The sequence below is a fragment of the Schistocerca cancellata genome, chromosome 11, assembly GCF_023864275.1.
Source record: "Schistocerca cancellata isolate TAMUIC-IGC-003103 chromosome 11, iqSchCanc2.1, whole genome shotgun sequence".
Taxonomy (NCBI): Eukaryota; Metazoa; Arthropoda; class Insecta; order Orthoptera; family Acrididae; genus Schistocerca; species Schistocerca cancellata.
Genome location: NC_064636.1, coordinates 96,824,844 through 96,844,512, shown reverse-complemented (window position 1 = coordinate 96,844,512; position 19,669 = coordinate 96,824,844). Strand labels below are relative to the sequence as shown.

Below are 19,669 nucleotides of genomic sequence, written 5' to 3'. Positions count from 1 at the left end.
GACAGTCAAGCATTAATTAACTTGCAGAACAATTAAGTTACTTTTGTCGTTTTGCTGAAGTAATTCGGCTTTTATTTATCTTTTCCGCTGAGGCAGCCAGTTTGTTTGAAACATAGCGTTCAATTCCACACTATTGGCTTTTTTCAACTGTTCGCTGCATTTCAAGGGCACGTTTTCATCTTCTACAGGGTGTATACGTCCTGGGACAACCGGGAGATCCGGGAAAAACCCGGGAACTTTTTCATCCGGGGGAAAACCAGGAAAAACCCCGGAATTTTTTAGAATTCCGGGAATTTTTCATTGTTTTAGTTTTCAGTTAAATTTTTGTAATTTTGACTGGTAAGAACCGTTATTCTAATAAATGATATTACTGTATCCCGCAACTGCAGAATAATACTGCAACAATGAAACTTAACTAGAGAAAAAACCAAAATAACTTAAAATGCAAAGGAAATGCGCCATATACGACGACGACACAGTCCTCATGCAAGCGTCTGCCAACAGCAAAACGTGTCAAAGGCTTTAGGAAGACTGTGCAATACTTCATAACAACAAATTCCTTCCGATGACCGTGAAGTCACAACTGTTTACATTACATTCGTGTTAGCAGTTACGAGCGAGCTCATGCGCATGCGCAGCTGAGTCGCGTTTGAGAAGCAGATTCTCCCGCTTCTGGCTACAGGAATGTGGCTCTCCGCTGTGCAAGCAGTCGCAGCAAACAGCTAGATGGTACCGGGAAAAGGGGGCGCCAAATTCATATTCTCAAGGAAAAACTTGTTTCACAAAGCGCCTAGCATCCAGAACACGTTGATCTATCGATCATTTATATGATTTTGAAACGCGTCCTTGTTGGTTTCTGAACACATTTTAAGTTCATTTCTGAATGAATCGTAAGTTGATTTTTGAATGCGTGCGTAGTGTACGTGATGTCTCTGTCGGGAGAATCCTAATCGCATCTAGAAAATAATCTTTCTGCAGACAAAAGGGGATGGGGCCGTACTAGCTGAGCGGAGTAAAGCCGAACGGATAAATGCCAGTCGCTGTCTGATTATGTGGTTGATTGGGTTTTCGAATGTTCAGCTTTCTTATAATTCGTAGCGAAATCCATAGATTCCGCCTACCAGAATGGAAATAAACGACTGCAGGAATAACAAGTGGGTAAGATTACGTATTATCTTCTCGTTGTATCCAAGAAAATGAAAGTTTGACAGTAACTTTCTGGCCAGATCGCTACACTAGTAAGGACCAGTTGTACAGCCCCTGGCTAGCAGCCGCTTAAGTTGTGATTCGGAAGTAACGCAGAAAACGTTTTGTACGAATTTGTAACAACGCCTAATGGCAGAACAATCGCGGGGTAACTAAACCGGTGATTCTGGCAGTGTTACTGAAGTTGATCGGCGAACAAATTTTGACAGTGGCAGGAATGTCCACAGAATTGGTGATGACAAGATTGTTAGAACGAGGAAGCAGAATAAACGGGGACATCACACAAATTATGGAAGGACGAGACTATTCCAAATTTATATAAGAATTTAGTAATACTACTTTCCGATCTCATGCTTGAGAAACTGGTGCGTATGAGTAAAATGTGAAAGTTTTTCCTAACATTAAGCTTTTTGCTGGTTGTAAGCCTAATAGGAATTTGATATATGTACTTAGTGAATTACATTCTATCGTATTTTAAAAATGACTATCTGTGCCAAAACAGTCTCGCTAATTTGGTGTGTAAGTGTGTGTAAGTGTGTGTGTGTGTGTAAGTGTGTGTGTGTAAGTGTGTGTGTGTGTGTGTGTGTGTGTGTAAGTGTGTGTGTGTGTGTGTGTGTGTGTGTAAGTGTGTGTGTGTGTTTGTTTTACAAAATTTGCTACAATATTAGAAAGGCCTGTTTTGTTTTATTTAGCATACAGCGACAAAATAAACGTAATCAGATCCAGAAACCACAACAGTCTTGGGTATTATTTGTATTAACAGCTTTTTCAGTATTAGATAACGAAATTTCGGTTTTTCATGCAGCAAAAAGTTTGACCAACTTTGGTGAGGTAATAGATTCTTGTGCAGAAAGCAAAAGCACGCCATTTAAAGCTCTAGCAAGATTAGAGAGAAAAAATGCTAGGAGGTAAGTATTGAAATGTGTACTATCTTTCTTGTCTATATTGTTTTTATGTATCCTATATTTTGTCACACACAACAGGAAGTTATTAGCTATTAGGCAATAAAGAGTCCAAATTTTCTGAAGAGTTCTTGTTCTCCCGATCACAAATAATCCCATCCGCTATTAATGGCGAGTTTTTTAAAAAATAAAGAGGGGCAGGCTGTCAAACTGGCTGACTGGGAGCAGGAGAGGCACCACAGGACATTTCAACTTCAACTGTTCCGAATAAAGTTTGATGGCATCCAGTACAAAATATACACGTTTCAATTCCACAGAGCGAAATACAGTGACGTGCGATAGGAGAAGGCTGTATGAAGAGGCGTGGCACTGCACTTTGGCACACTTAAGGCCAAATAACATGTCTTATATTTTCTCGAACACGTATGTTTTTGTTTCAAATTTTTCAGAATGATGTGTTTTACAAGATGCACATAGGGTACTTTTGAAAATTCGAATTTTTTTTTAGCATTGACCCGGTTCGCAAATATCGTAGATGCGAGGCTGATGCGCAGAGAAGTCTGAGCTACAGTGGGCAGTCTCCACGTGGCCCGTGTTGACGTTCAGTGGTTTTGCTGTTTCTCCTTTGTTTACTCTCGCGTCAAATGAAAGCAAAACAGTTATCTTTGGCCGGGAGGTATCAAGTGAATTAAAAGACATTCACATAATTACCAAAGGCTGATATACGTTATTAGTTTCAGATTTTATTTTGTTTCCACCTTTCTGACAGTCAAGCACCAATTGCTTTGCAGAACAATGAAGTTATTTTTGTCTGTTTGCTAAAGAAATTTGGCTTTTATTAACCTTTTCCGCAGAGGCATCCAAAGTATTTTAAACGAAATTTTTAATTCCACAGTACTGGCTAGTTTCAAGTGTTCGCTGCGTTTCAGGTGGAAGTTTTTCATCTTCTATCACGTACGGCATTATGCCATAATAAAGAACCAAACATGAGATAATGCAGTACTGGTTCTCGAAGAAAATTTACATCTGAATCTGGACACACGAATGTGCGCTTTAAGTTGCAGTTTAAATGTGCACATTTTAGTACGGTTCACGAAATTACGATCTCTTGGAGTACCCTGTGACGTCTTACTGCTTTTACAATGTAATGCAAGATCTTTTAATGTTTTACATGTACGTACATACGGGCTTCCTACGTCATGTTAGCTGCGCAAGCGCGGGCGCCTCTTACCTGGCGCTCTCCGGCAGCTGCTGGAACAAACCTGTTTCCAGCAGGTCGTGGAAAAATATGCGTATGTTGGTTTGAAAAGCGTTAATTTCAAAGTAAATATCCTTTAACGTAAGTTGGACTATGCGCGAGGATGTACCATGAAATTCTTAAATCACACGGTGTTCGACTCCATTTAAAAATCAACTCTTTGATAACAAGCCATGTAGAACAATTTCGAACCCTGGAGATCAGACATTTATGTCATTATTAAAAATTTTACTGCCACATTTGTGTGATGTGTCTTAAAGTGTAACACGCGCAAAAAATCAACATTTTATCGAAAGATTAGCTTCTCTTGCAGCTTATTAACCTTTGTGACCAATATTATATGTGGAAGCTTTTCTTTTCTCGTAGCAACACTATGTATATTAATGTAAGCCCTTAACTTGTGTGTTACCGCTGCTTAACAGGGATGTTGCTATTGGCTGACTAAATCACGCGTCCTATGCTCTGAATACTCGCTGTCTTGAGCTGGCGAGATCACGTGACATGAGCTGTGACTGGCTTACAAAAGCGCATCGCTATCTCGATTTCAGTGATTCGGAAAGTAACATGCGGTGTTTGGTGGAATTCCAATGTGTGCTGTCGTAATATGGAAATACGCAACGTACGTGTTGCTGCACATCAAAGATATTTCCAAAACGTGTCTTTTTTTCCCGGAGTTTCGTTTTCTAAAGTGCCGGGAAATTCTACGCCCATGTCCAAAACCATAACCATTCAATGGATTGACAAGTTTTGCACTTCCGAGAGAAAATATACTGTCACTTAAGACGGAAAAAGTGTTTTCACGCGGGAGAAAGTGTATTTTTAAGCGGGAAATCTGGGAAAAATCCGGGAATTTTTTTCCTTGTCCACGTATACATCCAGTATTAATCAAATTTGATACGTATGAAGTATCGTCTCTGTTGTGTGACTGGATTCTTGATTTCCTCGCAGAGACGTCACAGTTCATACTCGAAGTCATATACGGCGTTCTGCAAGGTAGTGTCATAGGCCCTCTGCTGTTCCTGATTTACATAAATGGTCTAGGTGATAATCTGAGCTGCCCCCTTAGATTGTTTGCAGATGACGCTGTAATTTACCGTTTAGTAAAATCATCAGACGATCAATTCCAATTACAAAATGATCTAGAGAGAATTTCTTTATGATGCGGGAAGTGGCAATTGGCACCAAACAAAGAAAAGTGCGAGGTCATCTACATGGGTACTAACAGAAATCAGAGTAATTTTGGGTATACGATAAATCGCACAAATCTAAGGGCTGTCAATTCGACTAAATACCTAGGGATTACAATTACGAGCAACTTAAATTGGAATGACCACACAGATAATATTGTGGGAAAGGCGAAACAAAGACTGCGCTTTGTTGGCAGAAACTTGGAAGATGCGACAAACCTACCAAAGAGTGCCTACATTACACTTGTACGTCCTCTGCTGGAATATTGCTGCGCGGTGTGGGATCCTTACCAGGTACGATTGGCGGAGGACAGCTAAAAAGTGCAAAGAAGGGCAGTTCGTTTCTTGTTATCGCGCAATATGGGTGAGAGTGTCACTGATATGATACGCGTGTTGGTGTGGCAGTCACTGAAACAAAGGCGGTTTTCTTTGTGGCGAAATCTGTTTACGAAATTTCAGTTTCCAGCTTTCTCTTCTGATGGAAAATATTTTGTTGACATCCACCTATGTAGGGCGAAATGATCAAGATAATAGAATAAGAGAAATCACAGCTCCAATGGAAAGATTAAGGTGTTCCTTTTTTCTATGCGCCATTCGAGAGTGGAATGGTAGAGAAGTAGCATGAAAATGGTTCATTGAACCCTCTGCCAGGCAGTTCAGTGTGAATTGCAGAGTAACCATGTAGATGTAGATGTTGATTCCCTCCTGTATAGAGATTAAAGTACTTCCTGCTTTGATTGACCAAGATAATCTGCTGCAGATATCGACTTTGGAATCCAGTGAACATTTAAAACCCTCCTGCACCTCAGGCAGGCAACAGAAGCACACCCATTTCGACTGGCAGTCATGGAAGACGCAGAGAATTAGTGTAGAAATTACATCAGGAGCAGGCAACAAACAGAAATTTTTCACTTTTCGTGCATACAAATCATGCGGGTAATAGCGCGTAATTTGGCGCAGGAAGTACATACTTACAAGTAAAGAAAATTTTAAAAACGCTCAATATAAGATGACACACACCTACATGTGGTACATGCACACTGAAAACATCATCGATAGTGTCAAATTGTATACTTAGTGTCCAGGTTAATAGTATTATATATGCAGCACATGCTGATATCAAAATCAGTATGCTCCGTAGACAATGTGAAACAAAGCAGAAAACAATGGAACGCCAGGATGAGATGCAAGACTTGGAAAGGTAGGAAGTGGGGAAATGTTTGGGATGCAAACACAACAGGTTATGTTACAACGAAAAAAGTGAGAAACTTAACTGTTAGAGAAGGAAGCAATGGACTTAAACAGTACACACAATAACAAACTAGGACAATGACAAACAAAGAATAAAGTTTTGTGGGATGAATCGGTAGCTTTCAGAGAAGGTAGAAAAAGATCAAATAGGTAAAAAACAGGGCCAAATAGAAATCCTTGGTTAATGCAAGAGATACTGAGTTCGACTGTTAAAAGAAGAAACTATAAAAATTCAGCAAATAAAGCAGGCAAAAGGAAATATGAATGTTTAACTAATTATTGACAAGTGGAAAATGGATAAGGAGGACTGTGTAGAAGGTGTGTGTGTGTGTGTGTGTGTGTGTGTGTGTGTGTGTGTGTGTGTGTGTGTGTCAGGGAGAGTCGACCTGGTGCCCTTGTTGTATTTGAAATGTGTCGACCAACTTATTGTGTACGAAGCAGTGACTTTTATATTTTATGTCGGTATGTCAGAAAATGTCCATGTTACTGGTCTGAATCACTTAGCTGTCTGGTGAGGAAATTGTATTTCAGTACTTACAGATGTGTATGGTTTCTAGTGTTTTCTTCCTAAGTGACAGAAGGAATAGGTACCCAGAGAAGGTAGTTTTAGGGGTGTGTTTGAATGTAGATGAAGGATTGGGTGGCAACTGCATGCCGAGGTGAAAGGAAACGGATCTGTGGAGTGAACTATGAGGAAATGTGCCAAATGAATTTGTTAGGAGATGGAGTGCACCTATTTTTAATGGCAGATGGCTGAAGTTTTTGATTATGGGCTAGTGCTGTGCATCTGTCTGTAATACGCTGGTTAATCCGTATCGCAGAAGTGAGATTTCTAGATTTGTGACTTGTCGCTCGGAAGAAGTGTATTCAGAATTGTTGGCAGTTTTGCGGCTGTGACAGTTTGTTTCATTTGGTGTGTGTGTCTCGATAGTAGAGAGTAAGTGTGTCGATGTTTTGTGCAGGAGCCTTTCTGAGGAGGAGCGAGGCAGGAGGCTGAGAGAGGCGGCTAAGGAGGGGGCGGTGGAGGAGGTGCGGCTGTTGCTGGCGGCTGGGGCGGACGTGGGGACGGGGTGTACGGGGGGACCGCCCTGCACTGGGCTGCAGAGAGAGGCCACGCGGCTGTGGTGCGGCTGCTGCTCTCTGCGGCGTCCGACCCCAACGCCAGGACTCTGGGGGGGCAGACGCCGCTGCACTGGGCGGCATACTGTGGCCACGCAGAAGCGGCGGCTGCGTTGCTGCAGGCCGGAGCCGACAGGGGGGCGAGGACTGATAGTGGGAACACCCCCCTGGACTTCGCCAGGCAGCAAAACCGGCAGCAGCTCGTCGAGATGCTAACAGAGCGTTAATACGTGCCAGTAGTACTTCATTGTACATGATATTAAAATAAAAAATAGAAAAAAAAGATCACTTTCTCTATTCATTTCTACCTTTTGCAGTCCACACAATTTCTCCAGTAACACCACAACTACTGCAACAACAGGAGATATCTGTAAACCAACGTGACAAACCTTCCTTTCCAGAATTCACTCTGTAAAACATTTCACAAGCAATTTCTGCAAAAGCTCAGCAACAATTGACAAACACTCAATGATTAATAAACTCCACTTCTCTCTCCTTCTCTGTCTTGCGTTTCTCGTCCCACATACAGTATTCAAACATCTTACAAGAATACAGCCGACGTCTCTCACAACTGCCTGTATTTCGAAACGTAAACACCCAATCTCTTCCAAGAGACAAATGCGAGAATACCGGTTGTTGTGCGTTAATGTTAGTTCTTTGCACCAGTCCGCTACATTACCTAATTACTGCAAACTATTTGCTGGCAGTGTCTATGCTGCTACATTACATCACTGCAAACTGCTCCGTACTCATATTACTGCCATATAAGCTGTTCAGTTAGAATGTATCTTCACTTCCATTTCACACTGAATTCACTTCTGTGCGTGCACCGCACAAGTACTTTTCATGTTTAACTCTAATGTCACATTTGTAGCAGTGCTCACACCACATCATGCTCACACCATCTGCAGCCGTCTTGCCAGCTCACCTTCAAATAAAGACATTTGAACATCCACCTAAAATCATTAGACTCCCAAACACCTCACTTGCTGCTCTTACAGAACAAACTACCATGTCTCAAGGAATTATACTCAATCGCGTGAGACATGCAGCCATCACTGGAATTATTCGGCAGTTTCCCAAAGTACACTTTTGCGTCTCTGTACACGCTTTGGAAGCAGACACCACTTGGAACAATCATTCCCCTGTCTGCTGTGATACAATTAGACTTCACATCCCCATGCGTGCATGTGTGACCAAAGTGGCAGATTGCATTCTGAACAAGACCTTCTGTGGCCCTCATGTGGCGGCGTTACACACGGAAGCTCCTTAACATTCTCTACGAGGAAGCAGCGACGGCAGAAGGCAGTATTGACTTGGTGAGTGACCTCCACGGCATTGATGAATACTTCAGGCTCTGCCAGTTGATCCTCAACGTAAATAAATGTAATATACTGCGCATACACAGGAAAAGAAATCCACTACTGTACAATTACACTGCTGATCACAAATTGCTGGAAACAGTAAGTTACGTAGGAGTAACTATTCAGAGGCACCCTACGTGGAATGACAATACTTACTAAGAAACTGCGGCACGTCTTTTCTCAGCGATTCCATAATCAGATGCTTTGGGCTCCTAAATCCAAATTTAGTCCTTCCTGCCTTGTAGTATGTCGGCTTTACAACAAATGCCTCAAAATTTTCAGACTTTTCACACATTTTCCTTTCTTTGACAAAGACTATGTGTTTGTCAAAGATGAAAGCCCTACACAAAATTAAATTGGACAAACTCCTCTACAAAATGCAGCACTCAGGCGGTGACGGCGCTACATCCTGCTGGGAAACGGCGACTCCCCAAAATTCGGAACGCGCCTAACGCCATTCATCTGTCGCACTCAATTATGACACACTGGAATGGTATGGCAGTCTTCAGCACAGGGAAAACAGCGCAGAACTCCATCTGCGTTCTTCGCATCATCAAACACAGCGGCATATATTTGAAACGTGTTCGTATTTATTTGAAACGTCTTCGTATTTCTTTAAACTCGTTGTTTTAAGTGTGTGGTTGGTATCTGAGAAATGGCTAAAATTTATTTTGATATCGAAATACGTAAATCTCAGTCCAGTGCGACAGAAAAGTCTAAAAACTAAATTTTGTTCTGAAGTATTCGAAGCACACGCTACACGATGCGAAATCCAGGCTAGCCGGTACATCAAACAATTCGCCTGCGAGAGAGGAGGTCGTTTTCAATGTAATTTATACATACCATTTATCTGCAAAACAGATAACTCAATTTAAAATATTGGTCCTGAATATTGTAAATCTTTATCTTCAGACTTGTAAACAATAACTGCACCAGATCTGCTATCGTATTTATAGTGCAAATGAAGATAAAATGCAATGCATCCCGTTTTGTGTCAAAACTGGTTGAGAATTCACAAGATAACGCCTTTCTGAAATAACTTACCGATTTGGAAAGTCTGAAATGATAATTTCTCAGATACATTCTGGTGTGTGCCGGAGGACAGTTTGAGTACCACAGCTGTTTCGGCCTTTTCCTGTTGCAGTCGCGGTGTGAAACACTGCCGGTAAGCCACCGTGCGACCTCCGTTCTCCTTAATTTTTACTTTCACGCTACTTCTACCGAGACGTGCGTAGCAGGTAGCAATATATCGGTTGAGTCAGGTGTAGAGAAACTGAAATAGAGCTCAAGTCTTCTTCATGTCCCTGTTGTACTCTCATAAAAATGTTTGCAATCGACTGAAAAATTTCACGTCGACAAGAATGAACAGTTTTGATGTGTCTTTGCTCAACTTATCAGTTCCCGTTAAGACTAGCAGAAGGGCAGAGTACGTTTTTCAAACACTGACTGTGAAGTTGCATTGTCCTGCTTTTCCTAAAAGCTGCCTCAGAACAGTAGCAGACAGGGTCCTTTCGCACACTAGGCTTACTGTAACTCAGCCACCAATCAAGAACCGAGCAGAAATTTGGCCATTTGTATTGACATGGTTCCCAGATATCAGTGATTTCGGAATGGAGGATTGTAGAATATTAACTAAGAGACCGGGTCAGGTTAGTCCCCACTGACGATGCGAGAGACATATCGTCTATGAAGAGCTCTGAATAGAAAGTAAGAAACCTGGAGAACATCTGGCATGCATTTCCTCGCCATGTTACAGTTTTAGGTGGAACCTTTAACCTGCCACCTCTGCAGTGGGCGACATAGGTGGCTGAGACTGACGGCAGGGCCAGGGAATCGTGAGAAACTGATCCAAGTGCCTCACTCTGAAACTACCTCGGGCCATTAATCTGAGAAACGGGTCGTGAAGACAGCATCTTAGGCTTGCAAGTGACAAATAGACCCGAACTTTTCGAATCTGTAGGGGTAGAACGGGGAATCAGCTATGACAGGAGCGTTACAGTGTCACTGAATACGACCGTAACCATAAATAGAAAATAAGTAGGGAATGTTATTGTGCTTAGCAAGAGCGACGAGAAACAGGCTTCAGCTTTCCTTTCCTCTGCAGCAGCAACAGCGCGGGTATCAGTGGAAGCAGTGGAAGAGCATTGTGAAATACGCTTCAGGCAGGTGTGTACCGACCAAATGCGTCTCAGTCCTGGTTTGACAGACATGAGTTCGTGCCACTTGTTTGCATTTGAGTGCGCGTCTCCGCACCCCAGATCACGACATAACAAAGGAATTTCCGAGATCCGAATTTCATCGATAAAAATGACGCCAAAGAAAGTTATTTCCGGAAAGAGCAACGTATCTGTAAGATGTTGCATTACTCTCTACGTAACGAAAGCCTGTGTAAACATTCTGTCTTGTCTCTTAGGCAAATGAAACTTGAGTCTTGCGTTCTGCTTCTCGCTCGGGTGGCCACCGGCCGAGTGCAGAGCTTCGTAATGCAGATTTTGCGCCTTTTTCACTGAGTAACTCATCACGAACACAGTAACTGAATGATGTAGAAAAAGAGCCGGGAGGACGCATTGTGACAGGCGTTGTGAATGTCGTCACCTCTCTAAACTTCCTCTCTAAACCTCTGCACTCCCTCCGCGTCAAACAAGAGAGCTGCTAGGGAAAGATTTTTCAGCGATCGACTCAGAAGGCGCGACACCCTTCTGTGGCGCCCTGCAAAATCTGACTGCAGGTCTGGACACGGGAGCCGCAGCTGAGCGGCGCGCCGCCACACGCACTCACTGCACGCACGCCTCGCCAGTGTCAGCTTCGAGGCCTGGCAGACTCCACACCACAGCGGGCTGTGAGTGACTGTCCAGGATTACGACGCAGCCCCTGTCAGCTTCTCCGACCGTGACACTGTAATTGTGGAAGCAAAAGGTCTACCTCGTCCCAAAATAATTCGCAGAGGATACTGGAAATTAAATTCTAACCTGCTGCACATAATATGGATGAATATGATTTTCATTGCTCTCTACAAATTGTGGGTTAACTGGAAACGTTTCTTCCGTAAAGCAATTGAGTGGTGGGTGAATCTCTTAAAACCCGGTATTCGGAAATTAGTTACAAATGTCGCCTACAGGATTGAAGTAAAGCGTGAATTTCATTTTGAATTATTTGAAACTCGTAAGAATAATTAGTAATTCTCACTACATCATTGAAAAAAATAATTCGTTCACGTGACATGTCAGACTGTAAATAATACAAAACGTGTTGGCAAGTCCTTTGCACGACTCACTTATCTACAGAATTTTCATTTGGGGAATAGTAAAGTTACATTATGTATAAAATGCTACACAGGAAACCATGTGCTCCAGATAAACCCGTGTGTTCACTGGAGAAACACTGGCCACGGTGGCTGGAAAGGAACAAGTAGGGGCGAAGCCTTCGACTGCAGGCGACAGACTAACTGGGCGACATTTTGGAAGAAAATTTCCTCCAACTGAGAGCAAAGCGAGGCCGTGAAGATGGTGTAAAGCGTGTGCTGACAGTTAAAAAAGAAACTGCAGAGTGGAAAAGGGAAGAATCAACACACTGTTGTCCAGTGTGTGATGTTGCGCTCTGCATGCCAGAATGCTTTGAACCATTTCACACGAAAGCCAATTACGTATACAAATTATTTATAAAAAATTGTAATTTAATTTAGTTGTGTATTAAGATATTTTTTAGTAAATGCCTTTCAGTTTGTTTTCATAAAACATAAACAAGTGCAATATTCATTCTACCTATAATAAACCCTACTGTAAAAACTTTATTTTCTTTGTTTCAGCTACAAACTTGCGACAACAGCGTAAATTTAAGTGGAGTTGGTAACTATAATGTGTTACTACGTTTTAAAGTTCGATGTACAGGGGTAAAACGGAACAAGTGCAACGATTTATCTGTAACCGTTCGTGAATTGTGATTTTTTTCGAAAACGACAGAAGACCCCAGTCTGGCGTGCTAGTGTGTCATACTGAGTCCCAGACTTAAAAGTGTTGACTTGTTGTTCCGGGGAGAGGCAACAAGGCCAGGCTGACTCGATGACGGGGCCAGCGTGTGTGGCGGTGGTGTTGTGACGTCACCACAGTGTGTCGGCAAGAGGCGCCTGCCGCGGCCTTCAGTTGATGACAGACTGAGGCAAAGAAACTGCAGGGACACTCACTGAGGTCTTGGTGACGCGACACAAAATAACAACTTTTTTCTTTTCCAGTATCGTCACAATTATTGTAACATTTTCAATATGTGGAACGTAGTATTGACAGTCTAAACCAGATGTAATCGCTTACCAAATAAAACAAGGAGGTACTGGTTTCTGGACGTTTAAAAGCGTGCTTTTTGGCAGGGCATCTCCACTTGGCATATAAAACACCGTTGTTGACAGAGGAAATGGTGGCAGCCAAAAGACATTCATGACATGCTCGAAAAGAACAGTGCTATTACTACAATTCATGTGGGTCTCTGTAGAAAACATTTGAGGCAGCAGAATGTAATGTTTAAAACGTTAACCAGATGTTATTTGTTATAAAATAAAAGTAAGAAGTACTCATGATCCCTACTTCTCAAAGAGATTGTTCGAGTAGGGCATTTTCCATTTGCAGATAAAATGTAGTCATCGGCAGAGTAGACTAAAAGACGTCCGTTAAACGCTGATAAAGAACAGCAGAATACCCCACTGTTACTTCAAAATAGGAAGCTATAGATAATAGCCTTTCACTTTGCAGAGGGTAATATTAAAAAATGTTAACCACATGTAATTACTTACCCAGTGCTAGAAGGAAGCGCTTATTTCTCTTCATTTAAAAGCCTCCTTTCGAGCAGGGGAGGACATTTTTCCTTGGCAAAAAGATAAAAAAAATGCAGTCGATATCAGAATAAATGGCGGCAGCGACGTGGCGCTCATTAACCTGCTGGTAAGGAACAGGAGACAGCATTTGAGGCAGCAGGGTCCCATATGAACAGTGTCTAACCAGGTCTGTTTACCTACCAAGCGGAAGAAGGGAGGAGCAGCTGCGTCGCTGGAGGTTGTCCAAGTGTTTGTCGTCGCTGCCGGGGAGAGAGAAGGGCGCTGGAGTTCCAGCGCCAGGGGGGCAGTTGTGAGTTGAGACGCCGAGCAGGGAACTCTGGGCAGTGCAGGCGTGAAGTTACGAGCGCCTGCGTTTAAGTAAAGTGCTTTGTGTTTGAATGCTGTGAAACAGAGGAGAGAGATACGATTAACGGTTCAGAATGAAATGAGGTGTAAGGATCTCAGAAAAGAGTATGAAGAGGAATGAAGGGAACATTTTTTTTATTTAATGGCACTGCGGTCGCGCTAGTTACATTAGTTTCATTGTTAAATTAGACAGCCATATGAACGAAATTGAGATTTTTGATTAAAGAGTCTTTAATTTTCACTGTGAGGGTTTTTTCATGTCTGTCAATTATTTCACTGACGTTTGTGAGAGTAAGATTTTGGTATCGCTGTCTTCCTTTGACAATGTTGATAAATGTTGTAATATGAAGTGCATACAGGTATTAATATATCCGATAATGTAAAAACATTTTGCTAAAGGCGTATTTCACCACATCCTCGGTCCAAGCCATTTTTATTCAAAGCAGTGTCTCACTCAGTGGTGTGTGTAAAACAGTTTGCTCGCTGGCTGGAGCATTGCACTGGGCCCTCAGCAACTGGAGTCAGAAATTTGCGACTGGAGCGCAGAGAGCAGCCAAGCACTGTGCTTCCAAGCAATTACATTACGAGGTGAGATGTTTCCATTTCAGGATCTGTTTGCTACGAAAATTATCAACGGACAGGGAACATTTCACGAACAGCATTACTTGCAGACCGTTAACACACGGTGACCAGTTTGTTTTTATTAAAGAGATTAATAGTAAACTTCAGGATTTAATCAGTTTACACTTTTTACGGTATCAGTACAGTAAGACAACATATTATCACGTCGGAAGACATAAGAGTCACGTTATTGCAGGGAAAAGAACAGCCACAAAAGAATGTGCATCATGCGATTAGAAGCACACCAACTGACTGACATAATTTCACCGCTCTGACTGACTACGGATCTCCAGTTACATCGTATAGTGATGCAGCGGGCAATAAACGCAATGCGAATAATTCTTGCTCTACAATCCCATTACAAAGGACTAAAGTTAGAGGAGCAGTTTCAGGAAAAAGAATAGATGTAAAAACCACTCACACACGCTTAAAATTTGTCGTTCACAGCCACACAATTTATGCAGATTTTTGGATCGTCCAACTTTTTAAAAACTGAAGCTAAGCTGCGTCTGGGTTTTTTAACAGAACATGATGCCATTTCGGACTATGAAGATGCATTACACTTTCAGCAGAGCATTTCAGTACACAAATGGGAAATTAACAGATTAGAGCTTTCTTCATACACAAAAAATAGCCAATGGTACACATCATTTTTAACTGACACGTATTTTGCCACAGTCAATGCAGATTAAGGATTAAATTTCGACGTTTCGCAGTCAGTCAGACCCAAGGAAGACAGTCGTGAAGCAGCAACAGACGAACCAAACAACACACTCCATTGGACAGATTTTTCAGACCACCACTAATTCAACTGCTACTGATACAACTTTGCTCTCGCCACATTTAATTTTGAAGAATAAAAATCAGCCAGACAAAATAATAGAACTTGTGACTTTCCCCAAGTCACAGCGTCTACGTCATCGTTGACAGACAGACACTGCAACAGTTAATACAAAAGAGGCAGCTGAGAAGAGGAAAACGCTACAACAGAAGGTAAGTCACACTAAAAAATCTGAAGTTGGACAGTAAGTTTTAGTTCAAACATGCCCATCGTCTTAGTAAAGCAAAGAACAGATGTCAGAAATTTGCATTGCCTTATAACGGACCATTTCGGAATCGATGAATCCCACTTCGGAACGTAGGACATCTTGAAACACTCAGAACGAAAGCTTCGACAGGTCTTCATCACATCACCAATACAAAACCATTCACTATGCAATTGTTTGAATTTGTACTCCTCATGAAGACACAACCATACCGATATACTACTACACTTCGTTTCCTTATAACACCAACCGTTTGTACGTAGTAGTTAAACTTTTTCTACAAATTTTCTTTCATTGACATGTATGAGTACATGACAATAACATTTTTATCTCATACAGCACAAGCCATTTCGGATGTTTATTTTCACTGTGTCATGATTGTTACAGAGTATATACCATTCCGTGTTGTAACATAACTGACCTCGATCTTTATAATACATCATTATAAAAGCAAAAGTTACGTAAAAGAAGACAGTAACGACTCCTTCGCCAAAGACAAACGCATCACAAAAGATAAAAGCAACATGTGAAACAGTAACATAGAATTCCGCCCGAGCTAATACATTTTCTCTTACAGGTTAAGGTACAGAAGTATGCAATAACGGATTCCAGATAGTACTGATAAAACAGGTAGACAATGTATATTTGCACAGGTATGACACGTACTGTCAACTATCGCAGAAGATATTAAATTTCTTCGTCTTCCACTGGGATGCTCTAATCCTGAGCTATAACCAGGGTTTCTTCATTGACTGTAAGAATTTTACTCTGTGTCGTATGTGAAGACTTAAGGATTAATTATAGATGGAGCATGTGCAGCAACGACTTACGGATTTTTACAACAAAGGTATGGTGAGACAACAGGAAGTGAGGATAGCGAACTTTTCATGATTATTATGCAGACGTTTATGATTTATAATATGAAGTGTGGCACACTGATGTTTGGGAGTGTTAGGTATTACGAGATGATTTAACCTTTGGAGCATTTTTTGTTGATTGTGTTTTCGTGTGTTTCTCTGATGAATAGAATTTCTAATGAAACTTCCGAGCAGATAAAAACTGTGTGCCTGACCGAGACTCGAACTCGGGACCTTTGTCTTTGGCAGGAGAGCTTCTGTGAAGTTTGGAAAGTAGGAGACGAGGTACTGGCGGAAGTAAAGCTGTGAGGACGGGGCGTGAGTCGTGCTTGGGTAGCTCAGATGGTAGAGCACTTGCACGCGAAAGGCAAAGGTCCCGAGTTGGAGTCTCGGTCTGGCACACAGTTTTACTCTGCCAGGAAGTTTGATATCAGCGCACACTCCGCTGAAGAGTGAAACTCTCATTCTGGAATTTCTAATGGTTTGCGATCAGGTGTTACAAAGCGGTAAGACAAAACTATGAATTTACTTAAAGATAAACACTTTCTTTCAAACATATGCCTTTTTTTTCTTTGGGAATAACAACCTGAAGGTTTGAAGACGCTTATTACGATTTATTTGCTTTGATGAAATTTGTGACTTTGCTTCCACTAATCGATTTTCTTCTCATTCAGAGAATAGTATCTTTTATCATTCTTTTTCGCCCATATTTAATCGACTTCATCGGGAAGAGATAATTTCTTAATTATTTTTGTTCTGCACGTTGACTTTAGTTGTTCATAGGTATTAAGTACTCTTCTTGATAACACTTAAATTTCGCGTTTGGGGTAATTATAAGTAACTGGCACGTGCATAGGTTAAGGTTTTGTGGACACATTTTCATTTGCTTTATCTTTTTTTGTGACTGACAGACTACAGAGAAATGTAATAATTTATTTTTTTTCCTCTAATGCAGCAAAACATTGTTCCTTTCCTTTAGCCTGTATACTTACGTGCATTTACTCGAGTACATAGAAACACACACTGCAGAAATCACTATTGTACTCTTGCATAACAACACAATGTTTACCTATTGATATTTTGATAATGCATTATACATGTAATGATTACTGTATTTTAATGTTTCTTTTCTAGCACAGTGTAAAACCAATTTCGATTATGATTTTTCAGTTTGACATGTTACTACCGACACATCTGTGTAAATTGTAATGTCGATATTCGTGAGACATGTGTGTTAGTCTTTGTCATTTAATCCGACAATCTACCATACGTAGTTTTAGATGAACGTCTTGACTTTATTTTCTTTCACTGTATCGTAACAGAATATACGTACTTTGTGCAAGCAGCACATTCGTGGACTCGAGTATAGTTATTATCTGGACTGTGAGAAAGTTGGAGGTATTATTAACCTTTCCTTTACCACGACATGCCGCATCGATTATCGTGATTTTAGGTGACTTCACAGATATTTTGTTAAAAGTGACATGGTGGTACCTTCTGTGAGCGGTCTGGCTCTGAGTTGTCACTGGATTTGTCTCTGACACGTACGGAGTGCACCAAGTCTGCTCTCAGCCGCCTCCCAGACAGTCACGATACGACGCTTTCACCTGGTGAGGTGTTACAACGTCACGAGTGCTGGAAGACACTTCAACATGTGCTGCATAGCGTGCTGCGTACTCTCAGGCCAACAGCTGCGTGTGTGAAAACCACGAAAAGACATTGCTTCGATACATACTTGCTACGACTAAAAGACGACGTAATCACAATTAGTCTCACGAGATTTTGTGCAGAATAACGATAAAAAATGAAGCCATGAATGTAATTTTTTGCCTCAATTGATGACTTTATAGCTAGTGCACAATACTAGAGTGGACCATTTTCTTAACTTGTGCACAATTCTTTCAAACGAAACGTAACGTATTGTGAGTACACCTGAGCACCAATGTAAACAACATTTGTAACTCGACTTGGCGTTCACCTGAGCATGAAATGGATGAAGCTTTCTGCAAAATAATTTATGAGCGAGTAGGTGCCACTACTTGCAAAACAAGTACGTTACGAGGTTCCAGGATCTGTTTGCTACGAAAATCATCAATGGACAGGGATCATTTCAACAACAGGAGCATTAACACATGAGGACCACTTTGTTTTTATTAAGTAGATCAATAGTAAAGTTCAGGATTTAATCAATTTGCACATTTTTACAATATTAACACAGTAACTGAACGTTTATCACGTTGGAAGATATAAGAGACACGTTATTGCAGGGAAAAGAACAGCCACAAAGGAATGTGTATCTTGCGATTATAAAGATACCAACTGACACACATAATTTTACCGCGGGAATTGACTAAGGATTTCCAGTTACATTGATTACTTATGCAGCATGTAATAAACTCAGTCCGAATAATTCTTGCCCTACAGTCGCATTAGAAAAGACTAAAGAAAGAGGAGCAGTTTCAGGAAAAGGAGTAGATGTAACCCTAAAGACACGCACCTATAATCTGCTGTTCAAGTCCACATATTTTATGCAGAAGTGCCGCAACACGACGTGGTATGGACTCGCCTAATGTCTGAAGTAGTGCTGGAGGGAACTGACACCGTGAATCCTGCAGGGCTGTCCGTAAATCCGTAAGAGTACGAGGGGGCGGAGATCTCCTCTGAACAGTAAGCTGCAAGTTTGACAGCCGGCGGAAGTGTTTAAAATCAGAAGAGCGTTCCTGGAGCCACTCTGTAGCAGTTCTGGACTTGCGGAATGTCGCATTGTCCTGCTGGAATTGCCCAAGTCCGTCGTTATGCACAACGGGCGTGAATGGACGCACGTGATGAGACAGGATGGTTACGTACTTGTCACCTGTCAGGGTCGTATCTAGACGTGTCACGGGTCCCATATCACGCCAGCTACATCAGTACAGCGCCTCCACCAGTTTGAACAGTCCCCTGCTGAAATTCGGGGTCCATAGATTCATGTGGTTGTATCCATACCCGTACACGTCCATCCACTCGATACAATGTGGAAGGAGATTCGTCCGACCAGCCAACGTGTTTCCAATCATCAACAGTCCAGTGATGGTGTTGACGGGCGTAAAGCTTTGTGTCGTGCAGTCATCAAGGGTACACGAGTGGGCCTTCGGATCCGAAACCCCTTTTCGATGATTTTTCGATGAGTGATTGGCACGCCGACACTTGTCGATGGCCCAGCATTGCAATCTGCAGAAATTTGTGGAAGGGTTGCACTTCTGTCACGTTGAACGATTCTCTTCAGTCGCTGATGCGCCTGTTCTTGCAGGATGTTTTCCTGTATTCTGATATTGTAGGTACACCATTGAAATGGTCGTCCCGGAAAATCCCCACTTCATCGCCACCTCGGAGTTGCTGTGTCCCATCGCTGGTGCGCCGACTGTAACACCGCGTTAAGACTCACTTAAATCTTGATAAGCTGCCATCGTAGCAGCAGTAACCCATCTGTGTAGACGAACTACATTTCGTATAGGAATTTGTAGATATCATTTTTATCAAATTAAAGAAAGAAAGACACATCCCTACATCTCAAAGGCAGCTTTCGAGCAGGGCATGTTCTGTTTTCAGATGAAAGGCAGTCGACTGCAGAGTTAGTGGTGGCAGGCAGGCGGTACTCGTTATGCTGCTGATGAAGACCAGGACATAAGCGTCTTACTACATGACGTATATG

General features: G+C 41.8%; 1 protein-coding gene across 1 annotated transcript in view; it reads left to right on the top strand.

Annotated features, from left to right (window-relative positions):
* Positions 1-19,669, top strand: part of LOC126108258 (uncharacterized) — a 183,048-nt gene that overhangs the window by 22,612 nt on the left and 140,767 nt on the right. The window contains exon 4 of the mRNA XM_049913486.1: positions 6,767-6,928. Coding sequence (XP_049769443.1) covers positions 6,767-6,928 — 162 coding nt within the window. The remainder of the gene's footprint in view (positions 1-6,766; positions 6,929-19,669) is intronic.